Source organism: Bos mutus, chromosome 27 (genome assembly GCF_027580195.1).
Source record: "Bos mutus isolate GX-2022 chromosome 27, NWIPB_WYAK_1.1, whole genome shotgun sequence".
In the NCBI taxonomy this organism is placed as follows: Eukaryota; Metazoa; Chordata; class Mammalia; order Artiodactyla; family Bovidae; genus Bos; species Bos mutus.
This window is the reverse complement of record NC_091643.1, coordinates 18,908,014-18,923,667: the sequence shown is the minus strand read 5'-3', so window position 1 is coordinate 18,923,667 and position 15,654 is coordinate 18,908,014. Positions and strand designations below refer to the sequence as shown.

Here is a 15,654-nt window from a genome sequence, read left to right as displayed (position 1 = left end):
CACTTTGTCCTCGCCTGGCCTTTCCCCGGTGGGTGCTCTTGGAGAGAGAGATCTTGCATGTCTCATCCTCTTCTCTCAAGGCCACTGATCTCTTCATAGGGGCCCTCCCTCTGAATACATCACATGAGAGTTAAGGCTTCAGCGTGGATTTTGAGAGATCACAGGCATTTAGTTGGTAACACATAGGCTTATGGATTTGCAACTGCCCTGATAACAGTCTTTGGTGTTATTTAGTAGACTGCTAAATCCTAAAGGAAATCAGCCCTGAATATTCACTGGAAGGACTGATGCTAAAGCTGAAGTTTCAATACTTTGGCCACGTGATGCGAAGAGCTGACTCATTGGAAAACACCTTGGTGCTGGGAAGGATTGAAGGCTGGAGGAGAAGAGGGCGACCGAGGATGAGATGGTTGAATGGCATCATCGACTCTACAGACTTGAATTTGAGCAAACTCTGGGAGTTAGTGAACAACAGGGAAGCCTGGCGTGTCGCAAGCAGTTCATCGGGTCACAAAGACTTGGACTCGACTGAGCAGCAGTAGACTTCTAAGGATACTTTCTGGCCCCTTGGGTAGGGAGTTTGCCTGTGTAGATCACAGTGAACCTGTGTTGCTTTGGTCAGAGTGTATTAGGCCATCTTGGAGAGGTTGTTGGCTGTCCCTATGGCCAGTAAGTTGGGTTGCTTCTGAATAACTTCTCAAACTGGTATCATCCTGATACCCAGAAACTGTCCTTTCTGGACACCATTTACAATCGGAAGAGAAAAGGTTTCTATTCACTTATCAGAAGGGTTTTGGTCAATTTTAGACAATAATGAAAAAGTTGATTTTGAAAGTCACAGATTCCCTCTTTTGATTTAGTAGTAATCTTATCCTGATAGCATTTAATGTTGAAGTCACTGGCCAGAGAATAATCTTAATAGGCTTTAATTAAAAGCACAAGGAGTTTGTTTTTTCTTTTCGTGTCTCCTTTATCTGTCTTCCTCTTTTTCATCTTTCTCGCCTCTCCTTTCTTCCTCCCTTCTCCTTTCTTCCTCACTTCCACGTTCCCCCCATCTCTGCCTCCTCTTCATCCTTTCACATTTAAATGTTTTTGGCTTGGCTAATCCCTCTGGATAGAAACTGAGCTGAGCAGGATATTGATTACCAAATATGGTATTGCTGCTAAAGATGTTAGAGGAATGTGGCTTGTATTCTAAGCCTCCGGCCTCTGAATAAGCTGCCAAACAAATTAGGTCATTTTAACTTCTGAGCTTTTTTTTTTTTTTAATAAGGAGCTGGAACTTTGATTTGGAACATGATGGTGGTGTTATTTTAGCTCACAGAGGGAGGAGGAGTATGAAGAGTGGGGGTGAGGAGTTGGGGCCACTCAGGCATGTTTTAGGACCTGAGTCACGAGACCAGGTTGTGTAAGAGCCTCAGTCAACTCAGGCACATCAGGAAAAGGACTGAGGCATTGGATGCAGATGAAGAGCCTCCTCTTGGGGACTAGAAACTCCAGAGGACGCCTGACCGGGATGCTCTTCCCACGCTGCTCACGGTGATGTGGGCTAAGGGTGAGAACACGTGCTTCTTCACAGAAGGATGATTGAGTTACGCGCCAAGGAGGTCACTGAAATTGAAAGCACTCTGTTTCTATGGGTGGTTGGATGGAGCATGAGACGAATATGCAGGCCTTTCCACGGCACCCCTCTGACAGCGGGGAACTGTGCTCATCTCCCAGCAAAGACCACAGCCCTTCAGACCCGTATTTGGACATCCTTACTCTGTTGTGATACCAGCTCTGATGGAGGGGATGCTCTCCGTGGACATGGATGGAAGCAAACACGACTTCTGCATGCTGCCTTGTCTTTTTTCCCCATAGATACATTTTTGGCAAGACATTGCCGAGGTTTCCCCCAATTACGACAAAAACTAACGGCAGTTAAAGAATTGCTTTTTACATCTCATACAGCTGTCCCCTTTTTCATTTTTGCCACTGGTTAGGGCTGCCCAAGAGGATTCCTTGTTCACTCCAACCTGCTTGCTCCTGCAATTGGTTTCCTCTGAGTAAGTGTGTAGATCAGGCTCAGAAGGAAATTCCACCCACTCTGGGACATCTGTGGGTCGGGGCTCCGTGGCTTCAGTGGTGCCTCCCCAAGGACTTCTCTCCCCCTCACCTCCCTTCATTTTTCTTATTGCTGTTACCATGAAGTCACAGCTCTTCCTCCCATCTTTGGACCTGGGCCTGTGAAGTTCAGAGTTGTTCACGCTGGTCTGCAGAGTTAGAGGCTCTTACTAATTTCTGGTGGAAATTGCTCTTTAATTCAAGCTAATTAAATGAAGAAAGGGGCTTTGGAACCCGCAGGCTCATGTGGGTGCTAATCTATAAACCTGTGTTCTTAAGACCCTTATTTTCAGAACTCACTCCTTTTCCAGAACATGCCATACAGACAAACAGGGTACCTAAGTCTGTTCTGAACACACCAGTATGCACCATATTAAACTGGTGTGTCTTTTTCATACCATTATTGGGGTCCAGATTCCATAGCATTGGACAGTAGATCTCATGATTCAGTATGCTCAGACCTTCTTGAATGATGGAGTTGGGGTTGGGGGTGTTCAGAACAGACTTATCTTGTCCTAAATCTTGTATTTCATAGGGACTTCCCTGGCAGTCCAGTGGTTAAGACTTCGCTTCCAGTGCTGAGAGTCGAACGTTAGATCTCTGGTCAGGGAGCTCAGATCCAACATGCCTTGTGGCCAAAAAATCCAAAACATAAGAAAACAAACAATATTATAACAAATTCAGTAAAGAGTTTAAAAATGGTCTACATCCAGAAAAAAATCTTGTATTTTATAGTGTGTGACTTATTTTGTTGAATGTTTTGTGTAGGTAAACTATAATAATAGAGTTAAGGGTAGAAATTACTAGCCTCTCTTTGGCCCCAGTAATCTGTTGTCTGTCCATCCATGTAGCTAACAAGCCAGCTATAGTCAAAATCAGGACTTTAACACACAAAGGCATTCATCTAAATTTATCAGTCTAGAAGCTAACTGGAATGAAATGATGTTAATTATATTGAAATCTTAAAACTGTTTCATTCTTATCTACTTAGTAATTCAGAGCACTAATTGAAAGCTCTTCAGTTGGAAAAAGATGGGAATTTTCCCCCTCTAGAGGTGATGAAACTAAAGCATTGAAGAATTATCTTGTTTTAAACACTGGTCAAATTCTTCTTATGATTTTTGGTATTAGAATTTCCGGTGTTGCACAGGGCTTTATGTTAATGTATTCTTATTGGTAGGCATTAATTAGTTTTTAGCCATGCTAGGAATGTGTTGGTCCAGATTTTAAGTTTTAGCCTGAGGGAATTCCCTGGTAATTCAGTGGTTGAGACGTCACCTTCTAGTGCAGCGGGGTGCAGGTTCAATTCCTGGTAAGGAAGCTAAGATCCTACATACCTCTTGGCCAAAAAGACCAAAACATAAAGCAGAAGCAATATTATAACAAGTTCAAGAAAGACTTTTAAAATGGTCCACATTAAAAAAAAAAAAAAAAAAAAAACCCCGAACCCTGACAATGTAGTCCCAAAAGAAAAGAAATAGTTGGAAAACCATGCAACTAAATTGAGTTTTTGATAGAGTAAACGAAATCTCCTTGACTTTGTGGACACGTTGTATCACAGGTTTTCATGTATTCTGTATAAGCAGTGAGAATGAGTGCTCTTGCTGATTTTTTTTTCTGATAGGCTGGGTTGACTGGTATGTTTATTTTGTCACCATTCCGGTTTACTTCTAAGGAAATGAAAACATCTTCCACTTGTTCTTTATTTCTAAAGGGCATCCGCTTCGATCCTGAGATTCCGCAAACACTACGACTAGAGTTTGCTAAGGCAAACACGAAGATGGCCAAGAACAAACTAGTAGGGACTCCAAACCCCAGTACTCCTCTGCCCAACACTGTACCTCAGTTCATTGCCAGAGAGCCATGTAAGTCGATCTGCTTTTCCTTTGGTGGGGGGCGGGGGAAGAATTGTTCAAGGGCTTCATGTGAGATTGCACCACGGGACACAGAGCTGGCTGAGTGTCATTTTCCGTTTCTGAGAACAGGCTGCCTATTCTTGCTGTCTGAATTCCAAAGACAGCAATCTTGTTCATGACTGGCTGTCCCAAAAGATGGTTTGGCTCAAGCAGAACTGTGACTACACAATTTAGCTTTAAGTGCTGTAGGCTTCCTAAGTATATGATCTTGACCTTACTGTGACTATGCCCTCTTTGCCTTGGGGTTGAAATCCTTATTTATTTCCCATCCTTGGACCATGAGGGCTAGTTCTCAGCATTCCCTTTATTTCATTTTTTGAAGATTATCAGTTCTGTGGTTTTGCGAAAATACAATGTGAAAGTTGAAAGAAGCAGATCATAAGCTCATTCTATTTTTGAGAACAGTTTGGCCATAAATCGGCGAGGGGGGGGGTGGCGTGCAGTAAACATACACGAAGAATTTATATAGTAGAACAGTCAGTTCTAACAAACTAATACAAGCAACGCTTTAAGGAAATTCAGGGCTTCCTGTTTTAAATGAATTGGGTAAAAAGACACTAATTGCAAAACAAGTCTTTTGCCCCCGCCTAATGAGCTCATTCTCCTAAATGCCCAGGCTACGATTTCTGCCTTTGATGGAATAACTTGAAAAGGTTGTCTTCATTTTCTTTGTCAATCAGTAGAAGGGGCGAGGCGTGCGATACGCCTGCACTTGTCCCGTTAGTGCATGGCCGTGTGGGACTGAATATGGCACGGCCTTCAGGGAATCCCACGTGCTTGGTGCTACTTGGACTCTTTCTTCCCTCTGGTTCTTGACCTTTTGCCCAAGCCACATGATCTTGATCTTCTTCCTACTCTCCCCGACAGTCCGCTTCAACTTTTCTTATTGAAATTGAAGGGTGCAGGGGTCCTCTCTCCCTCATGTCTTGTGTGTGTCAGATTTAATCAGGTGGATGTGGAAATTACAGTCATTCTGTAGCTCAGTCATTCTTGAAAAGCTGCTGCTTATCAGTGGAAACTGGTAGATAAAAGAGTATCTCCCTCAGTGTACTGGACAGTTTTTCTATGAATCCAGGAAGTCATAATAGAAACATATATATTTTGTTCTTCCATGTCCTAGGGAAACTCAAAAAAGAAAGCACAGCAGAGACAAAAAAAAAAAAATATCAGCATACACAAAAGTAGAGAGATAGTATAATGAACCCCCATATATCATTACCAAGTTTCAGTGATTGTAAACATTTTGTCCATCTTATTTCATGCACCCTCCTTGCCTAAATCTGGAAAATCTTAAACCAAAATCCAAGACATCATATCATTCACCTGTAAATACTCCAGAATACATCTCTAATAGATAATGACTGTTAAAAATGCCAGTCACAACACACAAAAAAATAAAAATAAAAATCTAACCAAAAATTCTGTATCCAGCAAAAATATTCAGAAATGATAATAAAGTAAAAATATATTCAGATAAAGGAAAACTAAAATATTTTTTTCAAGTCCTATTAACAAAATGTTAAAGACAGATTTTCAGGCAAAAGAAAAATGATTTCAAAAGAAAACTTAAAAATGGGAAATAAGAGAAAATAAAAGAAATGGTAAATATAAAAAAAAAAAAAAAACCTTTGTTTATTGGGAAAATTAAACACAAGTTTTATCTTAGGGTGCAGTTGGATATATGGATATTTCTTGTTAATGCTAATTATGTGTCATTAACAACATCTAGTCCAGTGCTTTGTATATTACATATATCTAGTAAGTGATGAGAAGTGGATAAATTTCATATTTTTAATTTGGCTATTTGCAGAATTATTCCATTTGTATGCCTCTTCATTTCTTTCTGAAATGTCCTCTCTCTTTAAGGCATCAGAACAGAGTATTTGTAGGATACCTTTACTTAGAAAAGAGAACCTAGAGTAACTCTTTACTTTCCTAGTGATTTTGCACCAGATCTCAGAGTACTTCTTTGAAAAGCTTGATTCAGATAGGAAGTGTAAAAATGCTGACAATACTTTATCCTTTTAGTTCTTTATTGAATGTTTTTCTTTCTGGGAGTTTGGGGGGGGGTGGTTGTTTTGTTTTGTTTTGTTTCTAAATTTGTTACAACATCTATGTAAAGTACTTAGTCAAAGAGATGATAGCCAGTTCACAGTAGGGTCCATGAAAACAAAAAGATGGATAATCTAGACGTCCACACACGAGGCGCTGAAGTTCAGGAGAGCTGAGAGCAGAGGTTTAACCACTGCTCTGGCCGGCCCTGGCTCCTCGCCTTGCCTGTGTACAGAACCGCTCAGAAGCGGTCAGATAGTTTCCATGGCAGGGTCAAAATTTGCCTGGCACCTTATGGCAAAACAAACTGAAAGCTTTTAAAAAAAACCAAACACTATAGTCTATTCTTGAGAAAACAAATTAGCATGATTTCTCTTAATAGAGCTCCTTTTTATGATGTAGATACCTTGACAGGCAGCAGTTACACTGGCCACTCAGACTGACCTTATCATCCATTTCAGTTCCCTCTGGAAATTGGGAACTTTTCTGTAACTTGTGCAAAATGGTTGTTTTCCCTGAAGCACTCTACAGACTAAGAATGTGACAGTGGTTCTGCCCTGGCGAATTCAATTGCGTTGTGCCCGTAATTGGTGCTAGAAGTGGTGAATTTATCTGCCAACCAAGAGTAAACCGATGGAATCATTGGATTTGGGATTTGGGAAAGGCCTGTAGGCTTCTCTGTTGCAGACCATGAGAGAGATTTTATAAATGCTACACGCACACACACACACTTGTTGTTCAGTTGCTACATCGTGTTTGACTCTTTGCGGAGCCATGCCAGGCCTCCCTGTCCTTCGCCATCTCCTGGAGTTTCCCCAAGTTCATGTCCATTGAATCAGTGATATTATCCAACCATTTCATCCTCTGACACCCTCTTCTCCTCCTGCCCTGTATCTTTCCTAGCATCAGGGTCTTTTCCAATGAGTTGACTGCATCAGGTGGCCAGAGTACTGGAGCTTCAGCCTCAGTGGTTCCAACGAGTATTCAGGACTGATTTCCTTTAGGATTGACTGGTTGGATCTCCTTGCTGTCCATGGGACTTTCAAAAGTCTTCTCCAGCACCACAGTTTGAAAGCATGGACTTTATTTGTTTTGGTTGTGCTGGGTCTTGGTTGCAGTGCACACGCTTCTTGTTGCAGTGGCTCCTCTTGTGGTGTAGCAGGGCTGTCGGGGGCAGGGGCTTCGGTACTTGCAGCTCCCAGGTTCTAGAGCACAGGCTCGGTAGTTGTAGTACATGGGCTAGGTTGTTCTGCTGCATGTGAGATCTTCTTGACCCAGGGATCGAACCCATGTCCCCGGCATTGGCAGCTGTATTCTTCACCTTTGAGCCACTGGGAAACCCTAAATGCTTTTTTGTTGATGTTTTTTTTTTTTTTTTCCAATTCAAATTTTTTTTAATTTAATTTTATTTTTAAACTTTACATAATTGTATTAGTTTTGCCAAATATCAAAATGAATCCGCCACAGGTATACATGTGTTCCCCATCCTGAACCCTCCTCCCTCCTCCCTCCCCATACCATCCCTCTGGGTTGTCCCAGTGCACTAGCCCCAAGCATCCAGTATCGTGCATCGAACCTGGACTGGCATCTCGTTTCATACATGATATTTTACATGTTTCAATGCCATTCTCCCAAATCTTCCCACCCTCTCCCTCTCCCATAGAGTCCATAAGACTGTTCTATACATCAGGTCTCTTTTGCTGTCTCGTACACAGGGTTATTGTTAACCATCTTTCTAAATTCCATATATATGCGTTATTATACTGTATTGGTGTTTTTCCTTCTTAGTGGTGGCTGAAAAATACCCACTGCCAGCACTCAAGGAAGAATGTGATTTGATTATACTAACAAATACTTATTTGAACTTCATTTCTCAAGTATCCATTGAACCTAAATGAGCACCAAGTATGCTTGGCACAGAGGAGGAAGGGGACTGTGATTTTTGCCTTAAGAGAGCTGTCAATCCAAAGGGTTGGTGGTGATCAAAGTTGTTAGGACACTTGGCATATGTCAAGGGTATGAAAGAGATTCATTACAGCTTAGTTTAAATGTCCCCAAATCAGACTGCCTTATTTGCTGAGTGCCTGCTCTGTGCCAAGCATGAAGGATGAGAAACCCAAGTATTGGAACTTAAAGACTATTAACCTTGCTATGCTTCTGTTCTCTCGCCTTGGCTGAAAAATGGGAATAATACCATTTTCACATTGTTGTGAGAGCTAAATAAAATGGTATTATAAGATGGTGTTGAGGATTAAATAGGTGTATTATATGCAGAAGGCAACGTAAAGGATAATCTTAATTTTTTTTTTGAGGGTTTTTTTTTTCCCCCTGAGAGCTAAATATAGGTATTTATCTTCTGAGGTGTCATCTCTATGTGGCTACAGCCAGTTGCCTTTCCAAATTAGGAGAAAAGATGAATGAAATTTGCATCCAATCCCAGGAATGTAGTCTACTTCCTTTAATAAATTTTTATTTGTTTGAGCTTCTCCTTCTTTTACTCACATTTATGTAATAAAGAAAAATACTGTGAGGGACCTTCCTCATGGACCAGTGGCTAAGACTTCACCTTCGAATGCTGGGGATGCCAGTTTGATCTCTGGTCTAGGAGCTATGATCCCTCATGCCTCGTGGCCAAAAACTCTGGAACATAAACCACAGAGGCAGTGTTGCAACAGATTCAATGAAGATTTTTCAAAATGGTCCCCATCAAACAAAATCTTAGAAAAGAAAAACAGTGTGACAAAGCAGAAAGGCAAGAGATGTACGACGTGTATGAATTACATAAAATCGTGCTGCTGCGCTGCTAAGTCACTTCAACCATGTCCAACTCTGTGCGACCCCATAGACCGCAGTCCAGGCTCCCCCATCCCTGGAATTCTCCAGGCAAGAACACTGGAGTGGGTTGCCATTTCCTTCTCTAGTGTGTAAAAGTGAAAGTGAAGTCGCTCAGTCGTGTCCAACTTGTAGCGACCCCGTGGACTGCAGCCCACCAGGCTCCTCCATCCATGGGATTTCCAGGCAAGAGTACTGGAGTGGGGTGCCATTGCCTTCTCCAAAATTCTGCTAGATGATGCATTTGGTTATGGAGGAAGATAGTGTTATGTAGTATAAGAAGTCCACCTCAGAGATGAACACAGGGCAGGTCACCCTCTGGAGATGTGTTCTCTTCCTCTGTAAAATGATGATACTCTGTGTCAGACACTGTGCTAGCCATTTTGCATGAATGACCTCGTTTGATTCCCAATAGCACTGTTTGACAGTTGAAGAAACTGCCTCCTGGGAAGGTCCAGTAACTTTCTTGAGGTTCCACAGTCATCAGATGGTCGGGATTGATGTGTGCCCTCCCCCCCAAATCCGTATGTCAAAGTCCCAACCCCCAGTTGAGGGTTGCTTTCACATGTAACCATGTTTGGAAATAATCTCAAGGTGATTAAAGTAGGCCCTTAGGGTGGACCCTCATCATATGACTGGTGGCCTTATAAGAAGAAAAAGAGATAAAAGGGACGGCTGACAGAGTAAAGGTTGATGCTGCCAGCTAAGGACCGAGGCCTCAGGAGAAGCCCACCCTACCTATGCCTTGATCCTGGACTTCTAGCCTCAGAATTACGAGGAAATTAGTTCTGTTGTTTAAGCCACCCTGTCTGTGATATTCTGTTACAGCAACCTGAGCAATCTAGTCCATCAAGCGATAGACCAGGCTCTGTCAACTCACTCATTTTATACCTTTGGTCTAATTACTCAGCTTTTCTGTACCTCACTTTTCTCACCTGTGAAATGACAGTGCTTACACATAAACGGTTGTGAGGATTAAATTAATTGACAAATGTGAATGTCAGAAGATGGGGCCTCATAGTGTTCAGTGACTGTTAATATGTGCAGAGAGGAATGTATGTTTCTGCACCTTTTCTCTTGCTGTGACACCTATAGTTATTGTATATTCAGTATCCTAGCACCTAGAAAAATCTGTAGAATTTTTAAAAACATATTTTTATTTATTTATTTGGCCATGCCGGGTCTTAGTTATGGCATATGGGATCTAGTTCCCTGACCACGGATAGAACCCAGGCCCCCAGCATTGGGAGCATGGACTCTTAACCACTGGGCACCATGGAAGTCCTTGGAATTTTTTAAGATGTACAGATTTCATTTTCTGCTCTTTCATATGGAACTTTAAAAATTCTCCATGTTAATGAGTATGATTGGGATATGATAATGATGCACATAATGCAGGTGTCTGGTTGGGTAAGTTTTGTCGCAGTACATACTGGATTTAATTGGATACGTGTGCTTGCTTGCTCTGTTTACACTGTTGTATACTGTATTATAACTGCCGTTAAAGATGGAGGCAACCAACACGTCACAAAGCCCTTCCTTACGTTAGACAGTCCTCTTTCAATTCAGATCTTTTGGAGTAAATACCAAAAGGCTCTAGAAAGTGAAGTCGGTCAGTCGTGTCCGACTCTTCTCGACCCCATGGACTGTAACCTACCAGGCTCCACGTGGAATTTTCCAGGCAACAGTACCAGAGTGGGTTGCCATTTCCTTCTCCAGGGGATCTTCAGATTCCTGTAGTCCAGGATTCAGATATCCATGGGTCTGGTCCAGGACGTACTCATTGTAATTTTTAAAGCTCCTTGGGTGATTCTGATTTTCTTTTCTTTTTTTGAGATTAAGTACACAAATCCTTTTTTTACTGTAAGCAAATAAATTGCAATTCCAGTTAGACAGCTTCAGCTCATTTATGCATATGGTAGTTCATTAGATCGATTGAATACACACAGTGAACAATGGAAAAACAACCCACTTCAGCCATTAATCTAATATTTGGGGACAAAAACCCCAAATTTCCCTAGTAGAATACAGGTAAAAAGTAGTCAAAAAAATTTTTCTTTTGGTACTCCACACTAACATTTTAAGATTTAGAAAACTGAAATACCTGTGTGGAAATCATGGCAGAAAATGTCATTTTAAGCTGATAGTGTATTTCTTCTCTAAGTCTCAGTGATTTCTACTGGGGAGACCTGTTGGCCAGAAAATTAAATTAGAATTCTGTGCATGCTCAGGTGTCCAAATAGAGATATAGGAGCTGATACGTAATCATTGTTGAGAATCACCAGCTGAGCAAGAAATTGTAAAATTAAGTTCTCTTCACTACTTACACCCTCTCTCCCCTGACCCTTGCCCCTGCCGTGTCGCCTCCCCTCACAGCAGACCAGCGCTGTCTCAGCTTGATACTCTTTAAATACACTGTAGGCACATAACCGTTCGGTGAATAATCGCACCACCGCCTAGATTTCCCGGCACGTCACTGGAATTTCTCATCCATCCTATACTCACCCCAGCCATCAGGAAGTGAGTGTTCTGTCTGATGTCTAAAGAGATCCTGTCAAAGTTCAGAAAAATCTTCAAAGTACATGGCAGGTGCCCTCCCAGGGAAGACAGTCAGCAAATATGAAATCTCTTCACCTCATCTCTGTGGACTAGAGGCCTTCTGGGGTCTGGTCTGAAGCTCCTGTGCCCAGGGGAGCACAGCCTGTATGCCCGCATTTTCCAGGGCAGCGTGCCCAGTGTGTGCCGCCTGAAGGATCACGGGAGACTTTACAGTCCCCGCCCCTGCTCTGAAAATGTGCTGAGTGCCGCCAGCACCCAGGTGCTGTGTGTCCCCCGCCTCTTGTCCTCAGCGGGGGACCCCCAAGAAAGACGGCAGCTGGACCTGAGGAAGACCTGGTCAAACCGGGCGGGGGGCGGCAAGGGAATGGCGACAGAGGTGTCGTCTGGGGAGGAAGGCAAGATTTTTTTTTTTTTAATTCTGAAAAGCAGCTTCCTTGCATTTTTGTGTTTTATGTTTCATCATGCAGATCCTTTTATTTCTTTCTGATAATAAAAATTGTACATGCTTCTCAGAGGAAAAACATTTTTAGGCAGTCCAGGAAAAGAGAGGAAAGAAGTCAGTACAATTCTATCAGCCTGAGACAGTCACCCTAAGATGCCTTTAGCATGTGTGTGATGATAGTGTATTTCTCTCTGATTTTTGAATTTCAGAATCGTTTCATTCACTCCTTTAGGACAAAGTTCCAATGCCCAGTGAGATTAAATGGCCCTGCCATTTAATGGTTCTCACAACCCTTCTCTCTGTATTGTGCTTGCTGTAGGCACTGTGTATTCAGGTGGCACAGATACCTTGCTAGAACCAGAGGAGTGGGAGGAGATGTGTCTGTTTGGCTCTTAACTATGTGATGTCTCAAGTGAGTCCAAAAAGCATCTGGGCTGCTGGAATTTGGGAAGTTGACTGAATGATCCGTCAGTCAATTCAGTTCAGTTACTCAGCCATGTCCAGCTCTTTGCGACCCCAGGGACTGCAGCACGCCAGGCCTCCCTGTCCATCACCAACTCCCGGAGTTCACTCAAATTCACGTGCATCGAGTTGGTGATGCCATCCAACCATCTCATCCTCTGTCGTCCCCTTCTCTTCCCGCCTTCAATCTTTCCCAGCATCAGGTTCTTTTCCAAGGAGTCAATTCTTCGCATGAGGTGGCCAAAGTATTGGAGTTTCAGCTTCAGCATCAGTCCTTCCAATGAATATTCAGGACTTATCTCCTTTAGAATGGACTGGTTGGATCTCCTTGCAGCCCAAGGGACTCTAAAGAGTCTTCTCCAACACCACAGTTCAAAAGCATCAATTCTTCAGCCCTCAGCTTTCTTTATAGTCCAACTCTCACATCCATACATGACTACTGGAAAAACCATAGCCTTGACTAGACGGACCTTTGTTACTTTTATTAGATGGATGACAGGGACTTCCCTGGGGGTCCAGTGGATAAAACTCTGTACTTCCAATGTAGGGGGTGTGGGTTCAGTCCCTGGTCTGGGAACTAAGATCCACATGCAGTGCGGCATGGCCAGAAAATTGAAAAAAGAAAATGATGGGAAAAGAGGGAACAAATGTTTATCGAGCAACTATGCTATATATACCCTTAAGAACTGTGTGTAAAAATACTTATTTTCCAGCTAAGGAAACTGAAGCACTGAGAGTTTGAGGAACTTCCCCAGATTCACACAGCTCAGTTTTAATCTGTTTGGCTCTAAAGCCCATTGCTGGTCTCACTGTACCATACTATGTAACTTAACAGCCCACTGATGCTTTTCGCCGGAGCTATTTTTAAGATCCACCTTAGGAGGTGCTTTAAAATCAAACTTTTTTAGAGTGGTTGTATTAAAAAACCCAGAGGCCTGCATCAAATGGTAAGGGCAAGATTTCAGAGCAGGTTGCTGCTTAGTGAAAAGCAGGCTTTAGTATAACTCTTTGAGGTGGGTGCCGTGCCTTGTGGCATGCAGGATCTTAGTTCCCCAACCAGGGATAAAACCCATGCCCCCTGCTTTGGGAGTTCTTAACCACTGGACCCCGCCAAGGAAGTCCCAGGCTTCAGCATTAACTCTTTGAAGTATCAGATTTTGATGGCCAGAGTACATTAACTCTAAAATGTATTCTTAAGTAGCTGACCAAATTGAAATACTTGGCAGTTTTTATTTAGTTTTGGTGTACTTAATTCTGAGTCATTATTTCAGAAAATAAGAGTGACCACTTTCAAGAGTTGATATATTTTAGTTCAGTAAATAATGGCGTGTTCAGCCATCCTTCAGGCAGGATATTTGGCTTCTTTGCTTTATGCTTGGAGGACATGACTTGGGTTACGTAGGAGGCTTTTCATATCATTCGGGTGGAAGTGGCAGTGAGCTTGGGTGGAAAGTCATGTGAAACAGCCCTGTTTTATTTACATTGTTTGGGATTCTAAGACCTCACCTGCCCACTCTTTGAAACAATGCTAGTATGAAACCAGCATAAATACTGGTTTATGGTTAAGTAGATGGTATGCCGGGTGAGTGGTGCCTTGCTGTAAAGTCCCACAAGGCTGATGAGCAATCTGCAGGAAACTTCTCACTTTTAATTTTCAAAGTGATTCAACAGATCAGCCAGACACCTCGCCTGTTCTTTATGTTAAAGATATAATTGAGACCTAGTTCTATAATTTTTTTGTAAAGTAAAAGTAACACAGAACTATGAGGAATCCTCTCACTGGATATTGGGTCTGTTATTTGAGGAGATGAAAGATTTCAGTCTACCTTAGGGACCATCCTAGAGATAGAGGTTTGATCATAGGATTATAATCTGAGCCCATCTACATTTGAGAAATAGGTCCTTTTTCAAGCAATATCATTTTAGTTTGAATTTTCTCTTTACGCTAAAATTTATAAAATTGTGTTTTAATTTATTTTGTAAAATGATTATGCCTGATCCATTTTTATTGTTATAAAAGTAAGGAGGTCATAAATGAAATTTAAGGGTTAAAATGATACATTTTCCTCCCATCTGGAAATAACCTCTGTTAACATTTTGTTTCTCTGTGTACCTGTCTATACATTTATACATCTATGTATAATAATACAAAGTGTCACAGGTAGATTTTGTTTGGTTTAGTTTGGTTACAACATAGGACAATGCTGTCTTTATCATTTCTCACATACTGTCGGAGAAGGCAATGGCACCCCACTCCAGTACTCTTGCCTGGCAAATCCCATGGAGGAGCCTGGTGGGCTGCAGTCCATGGGGTCGCTAGGGGTTGGACACAACTGGGTGACTTCACTTCCACTTTTCACTTTCATGCATTGGAGAAGGAAATGGCAACCTGCTCTCGTATTCTTGCCTGGAGAATCCCAGGGACAGGGGAGCCTGGTGGGCTGCCGTCTCTGGGGTCGCACAGAGTCGGACACGTCTGAAGCGACTTAGCAGCAGCAGCAGTCCTTCTTTTAGGCAGACTGTGCTTCTTAAAGCTCTCCTTTTGTCTGGGAAGACAAGAGAGGGAACAGGACACCATAAAATCTTTTTTTTTTTTTTTTAATGTAGACAAGGAAATTGGATAGTAAGGAGGAGGCACTCACCCAGATTTTGCCAAATATGACTCCAGATGCCACTGGCAGTCCTTTCAGGAGGTGGCTTTCTGCTCCCTCTCTTATCTTCCCAGACAAGATTAAGGGCCCAAGAGTGAAAAGGAAGTTCTGGAGAAAGACAGTAATGACTCTGGTCAGTTAGAGACTCAGGGAAACATTGCGTAAAGGAAAGGTCAGGAGATGGACATCGGGAGGAGACAGGAGTCAGCCAGCCCCTCAGAGGACGGAGATGGGGATATCTGAGCCTGAATACTAAACTTGCAGGAACTCTGCTTACTAGACTTAGGCACCTTTTGCCCCTGAGGCAGCTCTCCAGTGGGAACCATCAAGGATTCCCACTGAGGATTTCTGCCCTTGAGCTGGATCACTTTGAAGCTATCAGAAGTGATGTTCTCGGAATCATGCCAGTGACTTCTATTCTATGTACTAAGACTTCATGATAATTGAGTAACCCACTGAGCATCTCTGAACACTCTCACCCTCCCCCCCAATACCAGCAGGCATTTGTAAGTCCGATTGTGATAAATTAGGACATGTATTTGGCACTCAGGACATATAAGGGCACCAGATGCCTAGGCCCCTGGACATTCTGAGAAATAAAAACACAGAACAAATCTACAGTAAATAAGGACAG

General features: G+C 42.4%; 1 protein-coding gene across 5 annotated transcripts in view; it reads left to right on the top strand.

The window, feature by feature from the left end:
* RBPMS (RNA binding protein, mRNA processing factor) overlaps nt 1-15,654 on the top strand; it is a 202,173-nt gene that overhangs the window by 119,530 nt on the left and 66,989 nt on the right. For all 5 annotated transcript variants that reach the window (XM_070364182.1, XM_070364181.1, XM_070364180.1 and 2 more), the window contains exon 5: nt 3,821-3,971. In XM_070364182.1, coding sequence (XP_070220283.1) covers nt 3,821-3,971 — 151 coding nt within the window. The remainder of the gene's footprint in view (nt 1-3,820; nt 3,972-15,654) is intronic.